Raw genomic sequence first — 25,735 nt, forward strand, 5'->3', positions numbered from 1 at the left:
GAGGCAGGGGAACAACCAGGCTGCAATGGGGAACAGGAGGAGCAATTCCAGGAGGCCATGTCAGTGGGCCCCTGCTGGGGTGTGGCCCCTCAGCATGTTCCCAACCATGCCTGCCTTTGACGCCAGCCCTGACCTCCAGGACTGTAGAGACTTCCTGTCCCACGTAGGCTACATTTCTTGTCCTTAGGCCATGGGTGTTGGCCTGTTTTTGCCAGCGCCAGATGCAAACCCAGCCCCTGAATTTGCTACTAGCATTTCGTTGAGGATAACTTACTTACAGAACTCATCTCCACAGGACGTTGCAGTGGTCATGTGGTGAAAGCCAGTGTGGTGTAGTGGCTTGAGTGTTGGACTGGGACTTGGGAGACCCAGGTTCTAGTCCTCACTCACCTGGCCACAGACTCTCAGCCCAACCTACCTCACAGGGTTGTTGTTGTGTGGATAAAATGGCTCCAAGGGCTGCATGCTGGTTAGGGGTCACATGTCTGCACTAGGGATGTCCATTGCTAGGAACTCTGGCTCTTTTTTTAACTGAGCTTGCGAGCTTTTCACCAAACTCCAGGAACTTTTTTTGCACATTTTTTGCAGGTTCTGCAATTTGCACAAAATTCTAAGAAATTTGTGCAAATTTGGCAAAATTTGTGCAAATTCGGCTCTGATTTGCACAAAATGTTCAGAAATTTGTGCAAATTGCTGGGAAATTTGTGGAAATTGCAGAACCTGCAGGAAAAAAGGCACAAAATGCCTGGAAAAAATTGCAAACTGGCCCGACTCACTGCAGACCGAGTTGGCTTCTGAAGCGGGAACTAAGACAAAGCTTGGGGGCTGGACCTAGGAAAACCTGTCGAACTCCAGCCCCTAAATAGATTTATCTGACAACCCTAGTTTCTATACATGCACGTATACACACATGCACATACATATTAACAGACATACCTCTTGGCAATTGTGATATAGATCTCTCTCTTCTAGGGTGGCCACTTGCGGATCACCCCAAAAGAGGAAATGCAATCACCACAAAAAGCAGGCAACAGAGGACACCAATTTGCCTAACATTTGCATATGCTAATTTACATGTATAGATGTGAATTTAGAAAGAATTGTTATAATTTAAACAGAAATGCAGTACATCTTGCCATAGTGTGGAAGACTGTGACCTGGGGACCAGTGTGCCGGCCTGCTCAACCTGCTGCCAGGTGCCAAGGATGGGTGGGCCCCTTCAAAGCCCTTACTCTGCTCTCCCTTCTCAGGGTTCTTTATCTTTAAACCACACTTGGACTGGTCCACCTGTCCATTAGAGGATGCTTTCAAACAGAGGACATCTTCTGGCAGCCCTTCTTCCAATGAGGGATGTACGGATTTTGTGCCATCTGTAATTTGTTTCATCTGTAATTCATGGATTGTCCATCATCATCTGCTCATGGAAGGATTCAGATTCCCCCCCCTTCAGAAAAGTATGCAAAAAAAGTCTGCCGCAGTTTATGGAACTTGCACTGGCATGTCATATTTTCCATATTTTTCTTAGCTTACCATACAATCAATGAGCAAAGCACACACAAAAAAAGGAAGAAAGAAAGAAAGAAAGAAAGAAAGAAAGAAAGAAAGAAAGAAGTGCTACAAAGCAAAGGCCAAAGAGAGGCCAGAGATGTATAAAACATTGGGGGGGGGGGTAATGGCATATACGTTAGCATATTTTCCAGTGACTATTTTTGTACAACCAAATTTGCATAGGATTCTGGAAAGTAAAAAATGTCTACAAGTATGAGGAATCCATGCAACTCAGAAAAAAATGGTCCGCTGCAGAATCTATGGGTCAGATTCACAGAAATCCAAAGTCATTTGCATCCTTTGAGCATTTCTCTGGTATCCCTACTTCAAACAGAAAATTGTCCTCTGTAAAAGCAGACACATGGCCACCCAATGTATTTTCTCACTGCGAGCAACAGTGGGAAAACAGTGACCTGTCTGAGCACCTCTAGGGGAGAAAGTAGAGTGGGAATTTGGAGGGGGGCATGTCAGGGCAACTGTGAGGACCACAGTAAAGGCGGTGGGGTTCGCATGTAGCCCCTAGGCTGCAAGTTGTGCACCCCTGCCTAGGGATGTATGGATTTTGTAAAATCCATTCTGTCTGCATTTCGCAGATTGTCAGATGCCTTTTGTTCCATTGCCCTCTCATCGATGGAATCAGATTTTTTACAATTTCCCAAATTTGCGCAAATCCACAGTTGCTCAAATTCAGACTTCCAAAAGTGTGCAAATCCCCCCAACATGCAAATACCCCCTCAATGTAAATTTTCATGCTTTAGCCTGGGGGGGGGTATGTGTGTGCATTTTTAGTTTTTTTATGTTATGTAATTTTCTGACTAAATTTGCATTAAATTCCAGAAAGTAAAAAAAAGAAAAAAACAGTTTGCAAGTCCACAGAAACCAGCCACTCAAGAAAAGCCAGTCTGTTGTGGAATGCATGGGCTGGATTCATAGAAATCCAAACTCATTTCCTTTCATTGTAGATTTCTCCGCATCCCTGCCCCTGGCTTAGATGAGACTTGTGTTTCTCTTCTATATGGTATTCCAGTGTTCTTACAGTCTTTGTACCCAACTCCCTCCCCAAACCATTTCCATAACTAAATCCCTGTCCTGATTTCCTTAGCACTTCAGGCTTGCAGGACCTACTTTGTTTTTTACTAGAATCCTGAGATCCATGAACTGGAGCCAGGTGCAAAAGACATACATTTGAAGGGTTCGGAGTCCAGGAAATAATTTTGAATACCAGAACTGAGATTACTTAGTGGATAAAGTAGCAGTTACAGGAACTCTGGGGGAAAGCGACCATGTTGTACTTGAGTTCTTGGTTCTAAGGGAAGCAAAAGCCGAGCGTAGTCAAACACGTACCCTGGATTTTAGGAAAGCTGATTTTAATAAACTCAGAACAATGATCAGGAAGGTCCCATGGCAAGCGACTCTAACGAGAAAAGGAGTCCAAGATGGGTGGGAGCTTTTAAAAAAGGAAATTCTCAAGGCACAATTACACACAATTCCAACAAGAAAAAAAGGAGGAAGACAACAGAAGAAGCCAATGTGGCTTCACAAAAAGCTTAGAGATGACCTGAAAACAAAAAAGGACACATATAGGAAGTGGAAAGAAGGCCAAGTAACAAAGGAAGAGTACAGGCAGGTAGCACAGAATTGCAGGGATGGCGTCAGGAAGGCTAAAGCTGAGAACGAGCTGAGGTTAGCGAAGGATGCTAAAAGCAACAAAAAGCCTTTCTTCAGCTATGTGCATAGTAAAAGACAGAGGAAAGAAATGGTTGTTCAGCTATTAAATAAGGATGGCAAAACAATAACAGATGACAAAGAAAAGGCAGAGGTGCTCAATTCCTACTTTGGCTCAGCCTTCTCCCAAAAGAGAGTCTATGACCCCCCCCCCCCAGCAAAGGCGAAGTACAGGCTGAAGGGGCAGGATTGCAGCTTGAGATCGATAGGCATACGGTCAAGGGACACCTAATTACTTTGAAAGAGTTAAAATCTCCAGGGCCAGATGAACTGCATCCTAGAGTAATAAAGGAACTGGCAGAAGAACTCTCAGAACCACTGTCTATTCTCTTTGAGAAATCATGGAGGACAGGTGAAGTGCCAGATGACTGGAGGAGGGCTAATGTTGTCCCTATCTTCAAAAAGGGTAAAAAGGAGTAGATGATAAAGCAATCAATCTGTAAGCACCTTGAAAACAATGCAGTGATTACTCGAACCCAACATGGATTTGTCAAGAACAAATCTCATTTTTCATGAGATTTGTCAAGAACAAATCTCATTTGTCTCATTTTTTGATCAAGCAACCTCCCTTGTGGACCGTGGGAATGCTGTAGACATAATATACCTTGACTTCAGCAAAGCTTTCAACAAAGTGCCACATGATATCCTGAAGAGCAAACTAGCTCAGAGTGGGCTAGATGAAACAACGATCCGGTGGATCCACAGTTGGCTACAGAATCGGACTCAAAGAGTGCTTCTCAATGGGACCTTCTCAAACTGGGGAGAGGTAACGAGCGGGGTACCGCAGGGCTCAGTCCTGGGCCCAGTGCTCTTCAACATTGTTATTAATGACTTGGAGGAGGAGGAGGAGGAGGTGCAGGGAATGCCTATCAAATTTGCGGATGACACAAAATTGGGCGGGATAGCTAATACCCTGGAAGACAGGAACAGAATTCAAAGTGATCTTGATAGACTGGAGTGCTGGGCAGAAAACAACAGAATGACATTTAATAGGGATAAATGCCAAGTTCTGCACCTAGGAAAAAGAAACCAAAGGCACAGTTACAAGATGGGGGATACGTGGCTCAACAACACTACAAGCGAGAAGGATCTTGGAACTGTTGTCAATCACAAGCTGAATATGAGCCAACAATGTGATATGGATGCAAAAAAGGCCAATGCTATTTTGGGCTGCATTAATAGAAACATAGCTTCCAAATCCCGGGAAGTACTAGTTCCCCTCTATTCAGCACTGGTTAGGCCTCATCTGGAGTACTGTGTCCAGTTCTGGGCACCGCACTTTAAGCAGAATGCAGACAAGCTGGAGAGGGTTCAGAGGAGGGCAACAGAGATGATCAGGGGACTGGAAACAAAGCCCTATTAGGAGAGACTGAAAGAACTGGGCATGTTTAGCCTTGAGAAGAGAAGACTGAGGGGAGATAGGATAGCACTCTTCAAGGACTTGAAAGGCTGTCCCAGAGAGGAAGGCCAGGATCTCCTCCATCATTCCAGAGTGCAGGACATGGAATAATGGGCTCAAGTTACAGGAAGCCAGATTCTGGCTGAACTTCAGGAAAAACATCCCGACTGTTACAGCAGTATGACAATGGAACCCATTCCCTAGGGAGGTGGTGGGCTCTCCCACACTGGAGGCATTCAAGATGAGGCTGGACAGCCACCTGTCAGGGATGCTCTGACTTGGAGTCCTGCATTGTGCAGGGGGTTGGACTTGACGGCCTTGTAGGCCCCTTCCAACCGTACTATTCTATGATTCTATGATTCTATGATTCTATGAACTGAACAGAGGTCCTAGTCCCTCCACACATACAAAACACTTCTGGTTATCCCAAGCTTTCTTCTTAATTTAGAGATGGAGAAGAGTCATTTTGTTGCTCCTATGGTTAAATAATTGGGAGTCAGATTTCTTTGACCATCTACTGCAAATCACCCAGAGATCTCCTTTCTGCCCATCCCTGCTCTATGCCATTCCATTTTTCAGAGATAGTACCCATGGAATTTGCACCCATGGAAATGCAGCTTGCCAATGTCCTATGGATTCTGTTGGTTTCCCTACTGGATGCAGGGATGTCTGTCACTGCGAAATCCAGTTCTTTTTTGGCTCGATGGAGTTCCACGGCATGTACAACTAATTTTGCTTCTGCGAGCTGAGTTGTGGGCTGTTCCCCAAACTCCAGGAACTTCTTTGTGCTTGGCAAGGGGGGTAGGGGGAGGTTCTGCAATTTGCACAAATTTCTGTGCAATTTGTGCAAATTATGGCTGAATGTGTACAAATTGTGGCCAAATTTGAGTAATTTGTGCAAATTCAGCCATAGTGTGCACAAATTGCTCAGAAGTTTGCACAAATTACAGAACCTTCCAAAACATTTTTTTCAAAATTCCTGAAAATCCATGAACCAACTCACTGTCAGTCAAGTAAAGCACCACAGCAGGAACCAAAACAAAGTCTGGGGGACCAGACTTATTTTTTATTCATATTCTAGTCAAATAAAATTTAAAGAATTAAAAATCATTCCAACAAAAATATGTCTCCCTTCTGCTGGAGAGGTTGCAAAAAACTGGGGTTCCTCTTTCACATGTAGTGGACCTGCAATGCTGTCAGAACATTCTAGGATCGGGGTTTGGCCCTGTTACTCTGCTAACACTCATGGATGGGCTACACAGCCAAACTAGCTGTAGCACTGTTGTCAATATTTAGGAAACCACTCAAACAGCTTATGAGACTTGTCAGGAAAACAGTAGTTGCAAAGTATGCTGTAAATCCTGCATTGAACAGGGGTGGACTAGATGACCTCAAAGGAACCCTCCAACTCTAGAATTATATGATCTTAGTTTATTTATTTTAAGGCCTGTGAGAATGGAAGTGGCCAGGCACTGAAGAAAGCCATCTGACTACTCAATTTAGAGCTGGTTGCCTCTTTAGCTTAAGGGCACAGAAAAAACACACACCTACAACTGGAGCTGGCTGGGAAATGCTGGGAGTTGTAGGACTTTTTTTCTGTCTAAACATGCATAGATTGTGCCCTGAGTTTGTTTATATCATATATTGTGTTAACTTATGTCTTTTGTACCTGAAGGTCAGTTCACTGGGGCCAGAGGAAGGGGTGGGGGGTATTATTGGTTGAAAATTAGAAATGCAAATCTGAGACTTCAAATCCTCACTTGAAACTTTCAGTGAGTAAGTAGCACAGCTGGTAAATAGCTTAACTGGAGAGCAAGATTGGCAACAGTCAAGCGCCTTGTACAATAGTAACCCAGTAAACAAAACTAAAAAAGAGTAGCGCACAGCTGCCCACTCATGTCTGAAGCAGAGACAATGGGCAAGGAGGCCAAATCTGTTTGTGTCTTGCAGGATGAGAGCTGGGAGCAATTAAACACATGCTTTCCCGTAGAGAACAAATGCTGGGACCACTACTTCACAAGAGTCCTTGGAAAGTCCATCCTTCCCAAAAGCTGCAAGCAAAGCATCCCAATATGCAACACACAGGAAAATTTCCAGACTGAACGCAGGAGAGGATTTGCAGATCCCTAGTCTCGCTGATGACATGCAGGAAAATGCCCATCACCACCGCAGGGAGCTGCCCCTTACGACATGGTTGGGCTTCTGACTTCCAAGGTCTAACAGTAGCAACAGCCAAAAAGCTTTCTCCCCCACCCCAAAAAAGAAAGAAAGAGAGGTCGTGGAAGGACACTTGGGGAAAAACCAGCAATGGACTTTGGTGTGAAAGGAGCTGTATGCTGGATTCTGGGACTGATCACAAATCCATGAGCTCAGCACATGCTCAGAGGCACCCTGTTACTTAATACTGGCTTGGCATGTGCCTGCCTGTCCAAGCCACGGTTTTGCACCTGGCTCCAGTCAAAAACAAAACAGATCCTGCAAGCCTCACAGCTGCCCATCCCTGCTTCTGGCCCTCCTTCTAAAGCGGCTGATGTTCATATAGAGCAGCCTCCCACACCCTGGTGCCCTCCAGATATTTTGGATTTCAATTCTCATCAGCCCCAACCAGCAATGGCCAGGAATGCTGGGATAAACACCCACCACCTATCATTCAATGCTCTGAAGATCTTACTGCTCCAGCTTCATTTGAACGTGTCTCCTACAGTCATCAGTTTTGTCTTGATGCTTATTTAGATATATTGACGGGTTATATCAATATCTATATTTGAAATGGAATGGTTGAACCCTTTCCCCCCTCTCTTCTTTTTATTAATGGTGCTGTAAACAGTTAATGCATATGGATTTTAGTCATATTCTTTTTTTCTGTTGCTGTTTTGACCCCCCTTTTTTTCCTTCATTTTTTTTGTTATACTTGCGATTTTTTGAAGGGATGCTGTGAGTTGTCATCCAAAATATCTGGAGGGCACCAGGTTGGGGAAGGCTAGTGTAGAGGCAGTGTGGGGGAGGCTAAACCTGTCAGTGGAGCACTGAGCCCTCCGCAGACTCCGATCATGGGCGTAGGAGAGGCAAAGTCACCACAGAACTGGAACCCAGTCCATGGACAGGATGGGTTCCTGTTCTGGGTCTTGGAATTGTTGTAGATCACAAGCCGAAGATGAGCCAACAATGGGATGTGGCTGCAAAAAAGGCAAATGCTATTTTGGGCTGCATTAATAGAAGCATAGCTTCCAAATCCTGGGAAGTACTAGTTCCCCTCTACACAGCACTGGTTAGGCCTCATCTGGAGTACTGTGTCCAGTTCTGGGCACCACACTAAGAAGGATGCAGATAAACTGGAGCGGGTTCAGAGGAGGGCAATGAAGATGATCAGAGGACTGGAAATAAAGCCCTATGAGGAAAGAAGTGGGCATGTTTAGCCTTGAGCAGAGAAGACTGAGGGGAGATAGGATAGCGCTCTTCAAGTCCTTGAAAGGTTGTCACAGAGAGGAAGGCCAGGATCTCTTCTCGATCATCCCAGAATGCAGGACACAGAATAATGGGCTCAAGTGACAGGAAGCCAGATCCCGGCTGAACATCAGGAGAAACTTCCTGACTGTCAGAGCAATACGAGAATGGAACCCATGACCTGGGGAGGTGGGGGACTCTCCCACCCTGGAGGCATTCAAGACAAGGTTGGGCAGCCACCTGTCAGGGATGCTCTGACTTGGATCCCTGCATTGCGCAGGGGGTTGGACTCGGTCTTGTAGGCCCCTTCCAGCCCTGCTGTTCTATGATTCCACAACAGCAGGAGCAGACCCAATACACAGGGGTGCCAACAGCCAGGAGGTGCAACCAGGAAGAGGTGAGGCGATGGCATCCATCAGCATCATGCAGGCTCTCACGAAAGATGCCTCCATGCTCCAGACGCAGCCCATCTTGCCTTGGGAAGAGTCACCTGATCAAGCACCGCAGCAACGTTTAGGAGCAGCAGCCATCACCACGACACTGGGAGGAAGCACATCAGCACACACACGGCCAAGAAGCCGCCTGCTACCAAGCTGGACTATAGTCCCATCTAGCTCAGTGTTGTTGACAACAACTGGCAGCAGCTCTCCAGGGATTCAAGCAGAGGCTTTTCCAGCCCTAACAGCTTCAATCCCCACCTGGGAATTGAACCTGGGACCTTCTGCACACAAAGTGGGGGCTCTACCACTGAGCTACGGCCCTTTCACCTAAAATAAAGATACCAGCCCTCATGATTCTGATTTAAGTCAGAACAGAGGAAGCTACCTCATATCAAGACAGACTATTGGTCCAGCTATTTCAGTACTGTCTGTGCTCACTGGCAACCACCTTCTGGGGTCATGGACAGAGAAGAGCCTTTCCCAGCCCTACCTGGAGAAACCAGCGACTGAACCCGTGGCCTTTTGCGTGCAAAGCAGGCGTTCTACCCACTGAGCTCTGGCCTTGTCCTGCAACACTTTCAAGCACTCTTTCCACACATAAAGCAACTGCTTGACCTGCGTTTCAATGCTCAACAGGCATTCACAAGTGCACAGAATGCTTGTGGTTGTGCTTGGCAGGGTCCTCCCTTTGGGAGCTCATGTTCATTCTGGGTGACCAGCCAGATGGGCGATTAATAAATTTAATAAAACAAACAAATAAATAAATAATGCGAATAGTTGCTGGCTCCCCATAGTACAGGGAACACAAAAAGGCCGGTAGCTCGGTCGGCTGATGCTCAAGTAGAGAACACCGCCAGGAATTCTGCACAGATTGCATCCTTTGCAAACTCCAAGATGCCACGCTGCCACCACAGCCGCTTCAAACCTCCCTCCACCGCACCTCCGGATGATGCGGAAGAGGCGCAAAGGAGTGGTCCCCCTGGACCAAGCGGGAGCGACTGAGTGGAGCGGCGGCTGTGGGCTCCGGGGCCATCTCCCTGGCGCTCCAGCGAGGGGGCTTGGCCTCGCCTTTCTTACCTGGAGAACCCTCTTGGTCAAGCCCGTTTTCTGAGCAAGCTGTTTCAAGTCCTTGGCATCCGGGTTGTGGTTTATAGCAAAGTAAGACTTCATTGTCCGCAACTGGTGGTGTTTGAACGACGTCCTCATGCGCTTTGTTTTCTGGTTGCTGGGGTATTGCTGGTCGCGATCCAGGTGGTCCCCGTCGTTCTCATTGCAGCTCAAAGCTACGGACAACACGGAGGAAAAGAGCAAGTCAGTGCAGTCACCAGAGTGGGGCGGCGGCAGGGAGGGGGATATCTGGCCCATCCACTACCAGCTCCTCCATTTTTTCTTCCCTTACAATAACAGAGCCTGCAAGAAATCTCACCTGCTCTCCCTTCCCCTCCCCTCTTATGCCTTTGCATGCACACGCACGCACACGGAGACAGCCACACATGCAGACATGCACCACCCTCTTCCATGCATTTCCAGATAGTATTGGAGAAGAACCAGTCTGCAGAACATTGTAATACACTTTGGACTGTCCAACTGCATTGTGCCGCTACAAACCCGCAACCACCGAGCCCACTCAAGCCTCAAAAGGAAAAAAAAAAACCCTCATTCAAAACCTTGGCATTCTTTTCCTCAAACTCAGCTACAGGGAATACAAAAGGGACCATTAAATAATACACTGTTTGAGGGGTAGGGCTGAGGGAAGATGGAAAGAGATTGTGTACACCTGATAACAAATTCCAGCTATAATTTGACTGACTGGGAGAGCCAGGTACAGACTGGGAGAGAAGGAACAGTTACAAGGATGTTAGAGTTGCACCAAAGACCAAATCAGAAACTTAAAGGAACTCTGTGTATTTGCATCCTATTAATAATCAAACTCCCTGTTTGGAAGCCTAATTTAGATCATGATCAAGATCAATTTAGATCAAGATTCCCTCATATGGCTACAAAAAAAATCACAAATGAAGCTTACACAAAGAGACAAAGGAACCTTTCAATAATTAACCAGAAGAACTACAGTTTGCACACCAAGCATAATGTGCAGAGATTAATTTAAAAAGAAAACAGAACACATGCATGCACCTTCTGAGAACCAGCAAAGTTCCTCTTAAAAATAACAGACGCACAGAGGAAAACTGAGCCGCTCGTCTGGCTTTTGGAACTCTCTGCCATCAGCTTGCCTTATCAATGCTCAATTTCCCACAAACTCCTTTCCCGCCACTTCAAACATTAGGTTGTATGTTGAAAAGCTTCATGTTATGCTCTCGCTTAATAATTATTTATCCACACTACCCAAATGACTAAAAAGAAAAAGAAAAAATCAGATAAATATCTATTGTGGGAGTGTTAAAATGTGAATTATTGATCCGTCTGTCTAAACACATCTGCAGATGCTTTTAAAATTGTCCATCATCACAGAGACAGCATACTTCTGATATGGATCTACACTGACATGGCCTTCTTTCAAATGCAGACAATTTATACTATTGGAAATCTACTGAGTAAATAAGGATCCCTAGGAAGTCAACTATTGGTATGAATGTACCAACCTCAGTTGTCTATGCTCTGCACTGCAGCCAGCAACCAAACACTCACAAACACTGCAGACATACATTAAGAACATAACAAGAAGAGCCCTGCCGGGTCAGACCCAGGGTCCATCTAATCCAGCATTCTGTTCACACAGTGATCAACCAGCTGTCGACCAGGAACCTGCAAGCAGGGCATGAGTGCAACAGCACCCTCCCACCCATGTTCCCCAGCCACTGGTGGACATAGGCTCCCTGCCTCTGGTACTGGAGGTAGCACACAGCCATCAGGACTAGTAGCCATTGATAGCCGTTTCCTCCAGGAATGTGTCCAACCCCCTTTGAAAGCCATCCAAATTGGTGGCCATAACTACATCCTATGGTAGCGAATTCCATAGTTTAACTATGTGCTGTGTGAAGAAGCCCTTCCTTTTATCTGTCCCAAATCTCCCATCAATCAGCTTCATGGGATGACCCCACTGGGTTCTAGTATTTTGAGAGAGGGAGAAAAATGTCTCCCTCTCCACATTCTACACACCAGGCATAATTTTGTACAGTTCTATCATGTCTCCCCTCAGTTGCCTTTTCTCCAAGCTAAGCAATCCCAGCTGTTGTAACCTTCCTTCTAGCCCCTAGATCATTTTAGTTGCCCTTTTCTGCACTTTTTCCAGCTCTGCACTATCTTTTTTTAGATGTGGTGACCAGAACTGTACACAGTATTCCAAGTGTGGCCGCACTACAGATTTGTATAGGGGCAGTATGACAATTATGCCCATGTTAGGCAATTATGCCTAACATGGAGTTTGCAAGCAAAGAGCCCCAGTAGCTATATTCCCCCTGAAGAATGAACATCTAAAGTGCCACACTGGATCAAACCACAGTGCTCAGTCTCTGACTGTCCTTTCCAAAGATGACTTTGGAAAGATCACAAGCTTTTGTTTGCCATCAGTACCTGGTAATCAAAAGGTACATTGCCTCTCAAGATGGAGGGTCCATTTCCATCTGTCAACCCTGAAAGACATAGGGAGACCTGTTGCCCGCACTGCCTGTCAAACTCTGCATATTTGCCCTTACAGAAGATACGAATTACAGAAGATGGCAGAAGTTACTGGAACATGTTTTACCGTTCTCCAGTATCTCATTCTTGGGCAAGGTGCTGGAGAATGTGGCTTCTGAGATCCAAGAACTTCTGGATGAGACAGATTATCTAGATCCATTTCCATCTGGGTTCAGACCTGATTATGAGAGAGAGATGGCTTTGGCCGCCTTGGTGGACTATTTACGCCAAGAACTGGAGAAAGGGAGTCTGTCCCTGTTGGTTCTGCTGGACCTCTCGACAGCTTTTCATACCATCAACAATGGTATCTTTCTGGGATAGACTGGGGAGGCACCATGATATGGTGGCTCTGGTCCCTTTGGAAAGGTGATTTCACAAGGTTGTGCTGGAGGATTCCTGTTTGACACTGTGGCTGTTAGCCTGTGGCACCCCTCAGGGTTCTATCTTATCCCAGAGTTCTGGGGTTCAGTGCCACCAGTATGCTGATGATACCCAACTCTATATCTCCTTCCCATCTAAATCCAAGGAAGCTGTTCTAGTTCTAAATCAGTGTCTGGTGTCAGTAATGGAGTGATGAGAGTGAACAAACTGAAGCTTAATTCACTCAAGACAGAGGTGCTCCAGGTAGAGATGCATGGATTGTGTAAAATGCCATCAGTGTTCTGCAGAATGTCAGGCGCTTTTTGCTCCATCATCCACCCATTGAGAGAATCAGATTTTTTTTTAGTTTCTGAATTTGTGCAAATGTGAACTTGCGCAAATTCACACATGCAAAATGCACAAATTCCCCAAGATGTGCAAATTCCTCCCAAATGTGCATTTTTGTGCCATAGCCTTTGGGGGAATTGCACATATTTGGCCATTAAAAATGCACATATTTGTCCCCCCCCCCCCCGCTGTCTTTCCACTGTCAGGCAAAGACATTTTTATTCAAGCAGGCCTTTGGTGTGTAATCTGGTCTGTTGGCTTGGGTGGTGCTTTCATTCTGTTATTGTTGTGTTTTTCATTGTGCTTGTAATGTATTTCTTGTATTGCTGTTTTAATTGTGTTTTTATTTTATCTATAGTTGTATGCCCTCTTGAGTGCCATTCCCTTGGTAGAAAGGTAGAAAGAAGAAATAAAGGTTCCTCCTGTGCAAGCACTGAGTCATTGCTGACTCCTAGAGGGATGCCGCTTTTGCTGGCGTTTTCATGGCGGACTATAGTGGGGTAGTTTGCCATTGCCTTCCCCAGTCGTGACTACCTTTCCCCCAGCAAGCTGGGTACTCATTTTACCAACCTTGGAAGGATGAAAGGCTGAGTGACCTGAGCCGGCTACCCGAGACCCAGCTTCCGCTGGGATTGAACTCAGGTCATGGGGAGAGTTTTGGTTGCAATATTGCCTCCTACCACTCTGCGCCAAATAAAAACTGGGATCAAAGTCCAGAGTTCTGAGTCACACAGAATTCTTAGCCTGCTTCCTGAATAGTCCTGTGTAGCTCAAAAGCTTGCTTAATAATAATTGACTTCACACATACACATACACACACACACGCGCACCAGGGACAATATTAGGGCAGCAATGGCGTGTATATTGGGGGGGGGGATTGTGTACAATCTACGAGGTGAGGTGCAGGATTCCTCTCAATATCCCAGAGGACACTGGGGTGGAACTCCCTAAAAAGGGATGCTCTCTGCAGCATCCTCTCTCTGCAATCTTGCAAGGAATCTTGTGATCATGCACTGCAGCTGCTGGGGTGTGGGAAATATATCTTGAGCCATCCTAGCTGCCTCACACCCACCCCACACCCCGAATCCCTTGCCTGTCTGTGGCAAATGACTGGGAGTCCTCAGCAAAACTGTGCAGCCCCTGTCATCCCATCCGCCATGAATAAATGCTGAGGAAGAGTCATACTAGAGGTTGCCTTCGTTATTCTGAAGCAGGCAGAAAGAAGATCTTTCCAGCGCTCACTGCTCATGTGTTCTTCCGCATGTGGAAGGTGAGATGATGCATTCATGACTGATTTATTCTGTTAAGTTACAGAAATTTAAGCAGGGGTGAAAGACATTTGAGTCCAGCCCAGATGACAGAACACAGCCATTTCTCCCAACCAGGAGGAGAAAGATTTCTCCTTCATTTGGGGCAGGCTGCTCATGCAGGCATCAGTGGGGCTGGAAAACCGCCTTGCTGAAGGGTGTGTGTGATATGACCTAGAAAGATCCAGGCAGTAGAATCCCGGGGTAGCAACAATGCACAGAGAGAAAGAGAGAGCGCACGCCTTTGAACGCTTCTTACTAGCTCACTCAAAGGTCTCCCTGCAACAGGTTGCAACTAGGATGATAACCATGATGTAGAACAGGGCTGTGTGTGTGTGTATGTGATCAGTCACATTGGAGCCACTGCTGAAATAATTCCGTTGATTACATTTCTACAAATCTGCATTGCAAATCTACACTCTCTTGTCCGCAGACCTCCAGTCGGAGTGGTGTCACAGAATGTTCACAAGCATTCCTTTGGGGGATGGGGGGGATGCACTCAGCCAGAGAAGAGCAGTGTGTTTTCTCTAGGGGAAGTGAAAAGTGGAGTAAAACCTCACACAGGGACTAGTGATGAGGACTGGTGTGGCCTTGGCAATGAGGCATAGAGACTGTGGGCCCAGGGGCCTTTGAAACTGAAGAAACTGGGCGGAATGGCCTAGGGACTCAAACAAACCAGCAATATATTTGGCTAGAGGTCTTTGCTTTTGAAGCAGTCCATGGCTACATACAACTGGGTGGAGATAATTCACTCCCTTCTGTCTAGGCAAGTTTTGGCACAAGAGGGAGATCCATTTTAAATCAGGTCCTTTTGTCAAAGACTACAAGGATTACATATCCCGGGATCACCTCCTCCTGTTGAATCCATCCAATCAGTCATGCAGTCCATGTTTAATCATCGACAAAACACAAGCCATCAAGGACAGAGGATGAGTAGCCCACCCCCACCCACACATACACCCCCCACCCCCAGCAGCAGTCTCAGTTCAGCAGATCCTCAGACAACCCCTCTTCCGAATGGCAAGATGCGGCCGGGATGCAGCAAGCACCAAGACCCCGCGGAGTGGCGTGGTCGGCAATCTCACATCACAGCTTGCTGCACCCCAGCGAGCCACCGGCCAAGAGCCAGTGGGGCGACCCGATGGCCATGGGTTCAGTGCTTCCCCACCCGCAAATCAAAGAGGCCAAGGACCAGTTCAACAGCTGTTGGGTTAAACTGGTCTCCTTTTATCTGAAAGATCTCCCAGCCTGCACAGACAAAGAGCGAATGAAGTCTTTGTCCCACCCCGTGCCCTGTGAATGGGTCCCAATGGCCATTCGACCTGGCTGGGGCAGGGGGGCAGCAGAGAAAAGAGGAGCCAGTCTGGGAGAGGGGATTTCCCAAGGGAAAAATTGAGCAAACCCCTGTGTCAAATCCAGAAGGTTTGGATGGAAGAGGAAACTTTGGAGAAAGGTAAATACCAGATTGTTTTTTCTTCTTGGATGGGATGGTAGATGAGCACTGCAGATCATGAAAGGATGAACACCAACCTCCCAGCCAAGCTACATCCACTGCATTGTAGGTTAAGCATTCCAGTGCAGCCTGGAAGCTTGCAGAGTGTTTTGTTTTGATGTGACCTACCACATCTCCTTCATGGTTCCAGCTGTTCTCTCCCTATTTAGAATAAACATGCCCTTTGACACAGAGCAGTGTTTTGTGGTTAAGGGCTAGGGAGGGGGAAACCGAGGTCCACTAGTCAACATGGAGGGGTCCTTCTCTGCGGAGATGGCCTGCCTTTTCTCATTCTTCTCATGCAGCCACCACCACCACAGAGGGCTCTGAGGATCTGTGTTCCTCCAGAGCCTGTACAGACCTTACAGAGGAATTTGCTGGCAGCCCCTGGGTCAGAGAGCAGTGGCCACAGAGGAGTGTGACAAGAGGGCCGTGCGGAGGGTTCACAAGCCTGAGGCTCAGCAGGAGCCTAGAAAGGAACGCCCCGGCCCACGCACGCGCACCCTACCACCGCAGCAGGAACATCTGGAATTGTTCGGAAAAAGCGGCCCACAGAACTGGGCTCAGCCCCTCCAGGAGAGGGATGGCTCTTTACAGAGGCACGCCAATCCTCCTCACAATCTCTCTGCTCAGCAGTGGCCTGTTCCTCCCCTTCATTCAGGCCCCCCTGCTCTGCAGCTGTAGTTTGCCTCAAGCTGAGCCCACCCAGAAAACCAGCATAAATGCCAATATGACACAGTGACTCCCAATCCGAGCTCACACAGAGGAATGCAAGCCTTCGCCCAGACTTCCCCAAGCCAACACCCTCCAGATGTGTTGGGCTGCACCTCCCGTAACTCCCAGCCATTAATTTATTATTACATTTATATCCTGCCTTTTTTCCTCTTGAAAGGAGTCCAAGGCAGCTTACACAGTCCTCCCCCTCCTCTCCATTTTATCCACACAACAGCCCTGTGAGGTAGGATAAGCTGAGAGTCAGTGATGGGCCCGAAGTCTGGCTGGGAATTCTGGGAGCTGCAGTCCAGCGCATCTGCAGACCACCGGGTTGGGGAAGGCTGCTTCAGACAGAGATGCCACGTGGGATCTGAGGAATCCCAGATCTGAGGGAATCCCAGATCTGAGGGAATCCCAGATCTGAGGGATCTGGGGATCCCTCAGATCCCCAGATCTGCGGGATCTGTGAGGAAGCTGACAGGATCCCTCCTATAAAAAGTAAAGTTTTGGCCAGTGTGGCGTAGAGAATGTTGGACTGGGACTGGAGAGGCCTGGGTTCAAATCCGCACTCAGCCATGAAGATCGCTGGGTGACTTTGGGGTACTCACTGACTCCCAGCCTGCCATACCTCACAGGGTTGTTGTGAGGATAAAATGGAGAGGAGGAGGCCCGTGTAAGCTGCCTTAGGGTCCTTGCAAGAGGAAAAAGGGTGGGATATCAATCTAATATAAATAAATAAATAACTCCGCTCCATCTCCTCCCTCAGGTGAGGGCAGCATGACCACCCTCTGCAACTCAGAGGTGGCTCTACCAAGAGACAAGGGCCCATACCAAGTCTCAGGCAGCCAAGAGGAAGCACAGTAGAAATTCAGAGTTGCAGAATAATCCACTGACACAATAAAATGTAGTAATGCCCTGGCTACGAGCAAGCGTAGACAGCTTCAGCCAAAGGTTGGGCAAGTTCGAGCAGGGGAGAGAGGCTTCTCAATAGCACTTATTGGAATGGAACTTCCATGGACAGAGGAAGTCTACCTCTAAAAACCTCAGATGGCTGCTGAGGGCACCCAAACTGGGCAAGTTTTCCCAGATGCATCTGGATGGCTAGATGGGGGTGAGGAACACTAAAGGCGGTGGAGGCTGGTGGCTTCCATGTCGGTGAGACAGTGAATCCACTCCGGGTTTGGATCACAAGCAGTCAGAACTCTACAGGAGCTATCTGAGGTGTGCATTTGCCATGTCCAGTTGCCATTCTTTGGAGAGGGAGGGGAGATTAAAGGGGCACCCAGCCATGTTTGGACAGACACATCAGTAGCCTGCTGAAGCGAGGGAAGGACAGGGAAGAAGCTCAGGAAAAATGGGGGCGGGGGACAACTTTCTATCGACTTCCCCAGGCCCGGCTATTTCTTACATTTTGCTCCGTTTCCATTTTCTGCTCACAAATGAAAGTTTGTCATAAGTAGAGAATTTCCATAGGGGCACAGAGCACCCAGATCAGTGTGATGAACTGGGGGTGGGGGCAGAGGTGCAGATAATCCCAACTTGACATCATGTTTCTGGGAGGGGGGGCGCTTGCCGCCACCCCCCCCCCCCCCGCGCTGCACTGAAGACAAGGAACCCTTTTTCACAGGCACACACATACAACAAACGGGCCCGCTCCCCTCCTCCCCAAGGACGGGTGTGGATTCCAGGCAAGTCGCGCAGGACAGGCGCCGGGCAAGCGGGAGGCGCCAGCGGCGCCTTCGGGTCAGTTTCCGTCGCCCCGACGGGCCCCCAGTCCTTGTCCCGGAGCCGTCACTGCCGGGCCTAGAGGGTCCCTCCGGCCAAGGCTACACGGGTTTCCCGGGAAGTAAGGCCCCTCGGATTGCGTGGGGCTTGCTTCCGCGTAGACAGGCAGGACTCCGGATTCAACACACACCCCGCAGTTTAAAAAGGGGGGGGGGGCTTAAACACACACACACACACACCGAGCGCAGGGGAGCTTTTCTCGCCCTCGGCGGCGGGGGGAAAAGCTCCAGATATCCAGAGCAGATTCCCCGATTCCCACTGCAAAGCCCGCAAGACCGGGAGGAGGCGAGAGGGAGAGCGCCCCCCGCGCGCTTGGGCAATCAAAAGGCGAGGAGGGGGGTGCTGCAGGTGCCTGTCCTACAAAAGCGGACGGGGGGGGCCTCTGCAAATAAAGGACAGCCCCCCCTTTAAACTCTGGTCTCCAAAATGGAGAATATATTGTGTAGTAAAGTCTTCCCACACTTGCTGTCTGAATTTTGGGGTGGGGGGGTCTTGGTTGGTTTCCGGGAGGACCCTCTACTGAGCTGATGCGCTAGACTCTAGAGCATCAGCTCAGCGTCTTTCCTGAGGATATTGGAGGAGTTAAATATGAGTTTAACTCCTCCATACACATATTTTTAATAGTCCCATATTTTTGGGGGGGATATATTTTTTATTCCGATTCTCGCCCCAAATGTGCGCGGATTGAGTCCCTGCGCCGAACACACACACCCTTCTCCACCCAACTAATTCCCCTGAAAAGAAAGACCGGACTGTGATCACAAAGCGCCCTCGTTTAGTAGGGGGGGGGGGGAGATAAGGAAAGGGGTTAGGGGGATCTTTTTGAAGTCCTGCTCTCCCCCCCGCTTCTAAGCCGTTTTCCACTTGTCCGACCCCAACCGCGTCTCTAGGCCTGCAGCCGCGCGTCCCACCCCGCCAACAAAACGGGTTTGACCTGTCTGCGGCGTATGTCGGAACGCCAATTCGTGTTTGTCAAACGAGTCACGCCTAAAAGATCGCGCAGGGCACTCGGGGGATCGATCTCTTCTTCCCCTCATTACATTTTGAAGTTTTACATTCATTGGTGAGGGAGGAAGAAAGAGAAGTATGGCAAGGATTATCGTGACTGGTTTTAAAAAGATAATCGACGGTGGGATTGTAAACCATTTCTTGTTTGGGGGAGGGGGGAGATTCCCCCCGCAGAAAATGTCTTTTTGAAATGGCGCGATTTGCAGAAACGAATTATTTGCAATTGGCTTGATATTTGTGTTTGCATTTTAAAGGGCCTTTAAACCAAAATAAAATAAAAATAAAAAATAAGCAAGATTTTGCATTGTCCCCAGCCCCCCACCCCCACACACCCATGCACGCACGCACGCACGCCACTTTAAATCGCAAATATCATGGGGTTTTGGTCTCGCAGTCTCCCTTCTCTACTCGTTGTAGTTCTCTTCCGCCCCCCCTCCAATGTTATTCTAATTAAATGGTTTTACACAAAGAACCGACGGCCGACTCTCGGTGGGCCAGACGCTTAACAAACGCTCAGAAAACGGTTCGAAGTTGCGGGGTGGGGGGTTGGAAATCGAGGGAGAGTCCTTCGGGAAACGAATGCCGTCGAACGGACCGGAGGAGTGGGGCTAGGCCTTCCTCCCCAGTGATGTCGGGGACTCGTTTTACAGGACTTCCCCAGCCATCCCCACATTCGCTCCACCGGAGGCCGCGGGGCTGTTTTCAGTAACGCTAAAGATGCCGGTTCGAGCTGCTCCAAGCGCGGGAAAGCGGCCTGGCGAGCTTCTCAAGCAACCCGCCCGCCTCTACCTCGCCGGGAGACTCCCCGCACCCTTCGCCCAGGGCTCCGCGCTCACCGCCGTGGCGTCGCGCCTCCCTCGGCATTGGCCAGACAATCCAAGCACCCGACCAGCGGCTCCAGGGCGGCCCATGCGCCCGTCCAAAGTTGCGCCTCCGCGCTTCGCCGGGTCCGATTGTTTTTCGCCCTTCCCTTTCAGCCCGAAGCGGCCCAGCCCGGCTGCGCTCAGCCGCCAACGAAGCGGCCCGGGAAACGGGTCTCCCCAGACCCAATAAACAAACAACGACCAGCGGCGCCGCCCCTCCCCGCGCCCCGATTCGATCCGCCTCCGGTTTCCCATGCGCGGCTGGCGGGCCCCGGACCCAGGAAGGTCCACAGCGCGAGCGCAACGCTCCGGCCGGGCCTGCTTCCCCCGAAAGGGGCACATTCCGGAGACGGGCCGCGCCGTCCAGCAGCACACGCGCCGCCCGTAACGCGGGGCCCCTTCTCTCTCGCTGGCCTTCCTGCGCACCCCCCATCCGCTGCCTCAGCGCGGCGGGCGCTGCCGGCCTTGTCGGCCGCCCTGCCGAGCCGTCTCCTTACCTGCGTTGTAGGCGGCCAGGTCGGCGCCGGGCCCGGGACTCTTCCTCTTCCTGGGCCGCCCCTTCTGCACGGTGCCCACGCCGTTGTAGTAGGGCAGTCCCAGCGGGGCGGCGGCGCCCAACGCGGGGCTTTTGCCCGCGGGGCCCTCGCCGTGGCTGAAGTGCAGCTGGTACTCGCCCTGCAGCAGCGCCTCGAAGTGCAGCCGGCAGTAGACCAGGCTGTCCTTCATGCCGAAGTGGTCGCCCGTGGTCAGCATCTTGGCGCACGTCGAGCAGGTGAAACAGTTCAAGTGGTACACCAAGTCCCGGGCGCGCATCACCATCTCCGAGGCCGAGATGCCCAGGTGGCAGCGGGCGCAGCGCTGGACCGAAAACCTCCTGCAGGCAGGGCCAGAACGAGACAGGCTCAGAACAGAGATCTGACCGCGCGCCGCCTTCTCGTACAGAGCGCTGCATCCGCGGGCCTTCGACGTCCCTTACTCCGAGCAGATTACGAGGCAAAATCGCACTGACCGCGTGCAGAGTTCCCACCACAGCAATCCACGGAGGCGGCGACAGCTCCCGGGCCAAAAGTTTTGCGGCCTCGCCTCCACCGCCCGCTGCGCGCCGGGCCACAGCGAGCCCAAGACCGTGCCCAGTTGCTTCATCCCGGGGAGCATTTGGAGGGGTGTATTTGCGGGTAATCTATTGCGATCTATATGGGTGCTAGGCGCCCCCCAAGCCAGGGACCCGCCGAGGGGAGTGGGGTGAGGAAACGACCCCCTTCGATTTCCACTTGAAGACTGGAAGGAGGCTAAACTTCCTCGGGAAGGCGCCGAACTGGAACGGGGAGGAAGGGAGCGGAACGTAGGCCGGACGCCGCCCACGTGAAATCTGCCTTCTGTGGTTCGGTGTTTGTGTTTAAATTTTCTACATAAAATGTGATGGAGAACTTGCGCGGGGGGGGGGGGGAGATTCATCTCACCCGGGCAACAACCTAACGCGGGCGACCTAAACAGCGGCCGTCTCCGCGGGGCGGGTTCTCCGAGCTCAGGCCGCGCGCCCGGGGCGCCCCGGCTGAAGATCGCGCGCAGGGGGCGCAGCTACAGTGGGCTGCGATTTGTGGGCGGGGGAGGGCACCCAGGGATGCCCGAATCATGGGGCTCGACGCGCCAGAGCCCTTCACCTCGGGGGTCCCCTCGGGCCGCCCCTCCCCCTCCTCTGCCCTTACCTGTAGTAGTCTTCCTTGCAGTAGATGCTGCCGTCCTTGGAGAAGCAGGTGAGCTCCGACTCCAGGTTGAGCTTGCACTCGCAGCACTTCAAGCAGCGCATGTGCCACTGCTTGTCCACCGCCAGGAGGTAGTAGCGGTCCGAAATCTTCCCCCCGCAGCCGGCGCACAGCGCGGCCCGCTCGCTGCTGATGGACGGCATGGCGTGCTGCGGAGGGAGGCAGACAGACAAGGCGGCCGTCGGTTAGAAAGCCCGCGGCCGAGGCCCAGCCGCTGCCCTGGGGCCCCTTGGCCTTCCTCCGCGCGGTGGCCGGCGGGGCCCCCCCCAGGATGTGGGGGGCTCGCCAGGCCTGAATAGCAGCTCCCCTCCCCCAGGAAGGATCTTACTGCGCTTGGCAGCCTGGCGCGGAAAAGCGAAAGGACGCGGGGGTCGGAGAACTGCCCAAGCCACCAAGGCCCGGCTGGGGGGGGTGTTTGCCTACAGAACTGCCCACTCGAGCCAGCGAAGATAAGGAAATTTCCCCACCCTAGGTGAAGCCACGCTTAAATCCCGCCACCCCCCTCAAATATAAACTGGGAGGGAAGGGATTAGGGGGCAGGAAAGCGACAGTTGAGCTCTTTCTTTCTTTCTTTCTTTCTTTCTCTTTCTTTCTCTCTCTCTCTCTCTCTCTCTCTCTCGTTCACGATCTGGATTGTGCTACAGGAAAGAGGTCGAGACAGGGGAAAGGAAAGCTAAACCCTGCGCGGGCTGGGGCTGGGGGTCGGGGGAGGGGAGGGAAGACGACTGCAGAATAAATGTGGGTGGACATTCTCCGAAAAAGAAAATGCCGGGTTTTAAAACAGAAACGCAGCTGCCGGATTCCGATCTAAACTCCTTGCAGAATTAAAGAAATAAACGTTAATTATAAATGCATTAAATGAAACACAAAACAAAAAACGAGTCTTGGACTTTCTGGTTTTTAAGAAGGGGGAAAGAAAAAGGAAGAAACAAGATGGAACCGATTTTGGAAAGCTGTTTTGGAACAAGGCAACCCGCCTCTGGCTTGGTCAAGTTCGCGGATTTTCCGCAGTTTAAGACTGGGCTAGCACGCACACTTCCTCGGGGGTAAACCCCGTGGAGCGGGGGAGGGGGTTTACTTCAGAGTAAGCGTGCTTGGGATTACACAGCAGGTCCGCTAAAAACTCGGATCCACCTCGGCTGAAGCACAGAACATTTCGATGCCACGAACATTGCAATCTAAAGTTGCACATGTCTGCTCAAAAGCTGCCCTACGGAGTTCAGTGGGCTTTCTCCCAGGGAACTCTACATACCGTTGCAACCTTAGGACACAATTCTAAACATGCCTACTAAGGAGTAAGCCTAACTGAACAACAGTCGTAATTGGTGTTGAGTTAACACAAGAGTCCCTTTTCTTCTCTCTCTCTCTCTCTCTCTCTCTCTCTTTTTAAAAAAGATACATGAATACAATATCTGTTCAAATGCCCAGCAATATCTGGAGTAGGAAGTCCCCATCTTCTTGGGTTTGTTACAAAAAGCACACAACCATCAGAAGTGTCTTAATGGTGCAACCGTTTTCTTTTCCAAAATTACATTCGCAAATTGAACCTTTTGTGGAGACATTTATTTCCCTAAACTCATGCGTAAAAAACGAGAAGGGGGAGGGGAAACTGCAGGGAGGTGATTCTGGAAAAAAACCAACTACTTAATACCTCAGGCCCCTATTACCCACCCCCAAATTTAGGGGATCCGGACACCCTGAGGTTAATTCAATTTCTGGATTGTGTCTTTAATGAGACGCTGAACAAAACCAGGTTAAGAACAAAAATCAGACAACAAGTAAGACAAACGAACAAAAATAAAAGCGAAATAAAAACAACCCCAAACCCAAAAACACATTCTGAATTACATTTTTTTCCTTGTTGTCTGCCCTGTCTCGAAAGCCCCAGGAGCGTTAGAAGTAAAAAATGGGAGGATACACGGAAAAGACCGTTTTAGGCGTCCAGTTCTTATTCACAAGTTGTTGCGATGTAATTTTCAATACTATATCGAAAATAATTACTTTTTTTAAAAAGTCCTTTTGCTATATATATATATATATATATATATATATATATTCCTAGCCTGGGGATGGAAGCACAGCTAGCTAGGATGGCTTAGAGCCGAAGAGAGGACAGTTTTCGGCCTCTGGCATAGACCAAGTCCCTGCTGGTCGGAGATTAGGAAAGGAGAACCAAAAATAAACCCCAAACACTAATTCCCGTTCAGAGAACTTAACTGAGCCAGGGTGGCTGGTTGTTTTTTTACTTTGTTTTTAATACCCCAACAAGCATGGATATATCTATCTATCTATCTATCTATCTATGTATAATTTTGATTAAAAAATGGAGGGTCTAAATATATTTATTTATTTGTTTGTTTGTTTAAAATCTGGATAAAAATGGAAGAGTCGTTTTGAACATCTTTTCCGTGCTGAGTTAAGAAGGCTAATTTAAACCTTTACCTTTTAAACAATGTTAAGTTAAGGCTGTCTTTACTCTTTTTAAGAAGAAAAATTAAAGGGGGGAAATGAATAATGAATAAAGGATTTTAAACACACACACACACACATTTTAGTCATTAGAAATCGCCAGGGATGGGGAAAAACACGGAAATCTCAGCCGCCCGGATATAAAAAGTCGGGACACAAATATTATATATTATATTCTTCCACAGATATTTAAGACTGACTTGGCTCCAGAGCTTCTCCGGCTACAGTTCTCCCCCCCCCTTCCAAAATTAGATCTTAAAGGAATATTTAAAAGGAAGAAAGAAAAAGAAACGATTATTGACTGCCTGAACCATCAATAAGAATCCTTTCGACCAGGGCGGCTGCCTTTTTTCTCCGCACGGATCTAAATCGCCTTTCGGGCGCAGCCGCGCCTCCTTTTTCGGGGCTGACTTCTCCAATGCAGCGGGATTTTAAATATGGCAATGATGCCACCCATTATTCGTTCAGCGGACGGACAAATCCCCGGATCCCTCCCCCCTTCTCCGAACTTCGGGATCTGGGCCTCGGTGGGCAAGCGAGGAGGCTCCGGCGGCGCCTGCCCCCTCGGGGCTGTTCGCCCTCCTCCTCCTCGGGCCCTACCGTTTCCGTCTCGCCGCGGTCGATGGCCGAGCTGATGGCGGGCGCGTCGCCCTTGGCTCGCCGGTCCATCTCGTCGATGACGCCGTGCATCTCGGAGCCGGCCAGGCTGTGGAACAGCATGGCCGGGCAGGGCTGGGCGCCGGCGGGGGCCGCGCGACGCTCCTGCTGCTCGCCCGGCCGCGGGTCTCGCCGCCCCGGCTACGCGCTGCGCCGCGCCATGCCCCCGGCGCGGCCGCCCCGTCTCGCCTCGCCGCCGGCTCGAGTCCCTTGCAGAGGCGGGGTCAGGCCGGGCCGGGCCGGGCGGCGGGCGGCTGGGCGGGCGGGCGGGCGGCGGCCGGCTCGGCGGCGTCAAAGCATCGCGCCGCGCGTCTCCAGGGCCCGGCCGCGGCGGCGGCACTGGCGCGCCCGGACGGCCGGCGCAAGCGGCGCTCCAGCTGCGCCCGCTCCGGCCGGCGCTTGAGGCGGGCGCCGGAGGCCCGCGGGCGAGGCTGGCGGCTCTCGGCGCTGGCGGGGCGGCCGGACGGGCCGGATCCGCGGCAGGCGGCCCGAGCGCGCTTCTCCGGGCAGCAGGCGCGGCTGCTGCGCCCGGCTGCTGCTGCGGCGGCGGCGGCGGCGGCGGCGGCTGCTCCGGGGACCGAGGCGCGGGGTGGGCGGGAGCGGGAGCGCGAGCGCCGGAGGAGGAGGAGGGCGGCGGCCGGGAGGAGGAGGAGCCGCGACCGGGCAGGAGCCGCCGTAGTCCCAGCCCCGCGCAAGACTCCGCGCCTTTTCTAGCGCCGCTCTGACATCACGTCGGGCGCGGCGCCCATTGGCTGCTCCTGCCCGGCCAGGCCG

At 50.4% G+C, this 25,735-nt stretch overlaps 1 protein-coding gene across 1 annotated transcript in view; it reads right to left on the reverse strand.

Annotated features, from left to right (window-relative positions):
- The window catches only part of LHX2 (LIM homeobox 2), a 43,386-nt gene extending 18,297 nt beyond the window's left edge, over positions 1-25,089 (reverse strand). The window contains exons 1-4 of the mRNA XM_084821286.1: positions 24,905-25,089; positions 21,779-21,984; positions 20,570-20,946; positions 9,634-9,839 (exon numbers count right to left, since the gene is read on the reverse strand). Of these exons, the coding sequence (XP_084677412.1) occupies positions 9,634-9,839; positions 20,570-20,946; positions 21,779-21,984; positions 24,905-25,024 (909 nt within the window). The 5' untranslated portion in view covers positions 25,025-25,089. The remainder of the gene's footprint in view (positions 1-9,633; positions 9,840-20,569; positions 20,947-21,778; positions 21,985-24,904) is intronic.
- Between the last annotated feature and the right edge of the window lie 646 nt (positions 25,090-25,735).

The sequence above is a fragment of the Heloderma suspectum genome, chromosome 14 (genome assembly GCF_057233095.1).
Source record: "Heloderma suspectum isolate Gila_16-S chromosome 14, 16-S_ref, whole genome shotgun sequence".
Classification (NCBI taxonomy): domain Eukaryota; kingdom Metazoa; phylum Chordata; class Lepidosauria; order Squamata; family Helodermatidae; genus Heloderma; species Heloderma suspectum.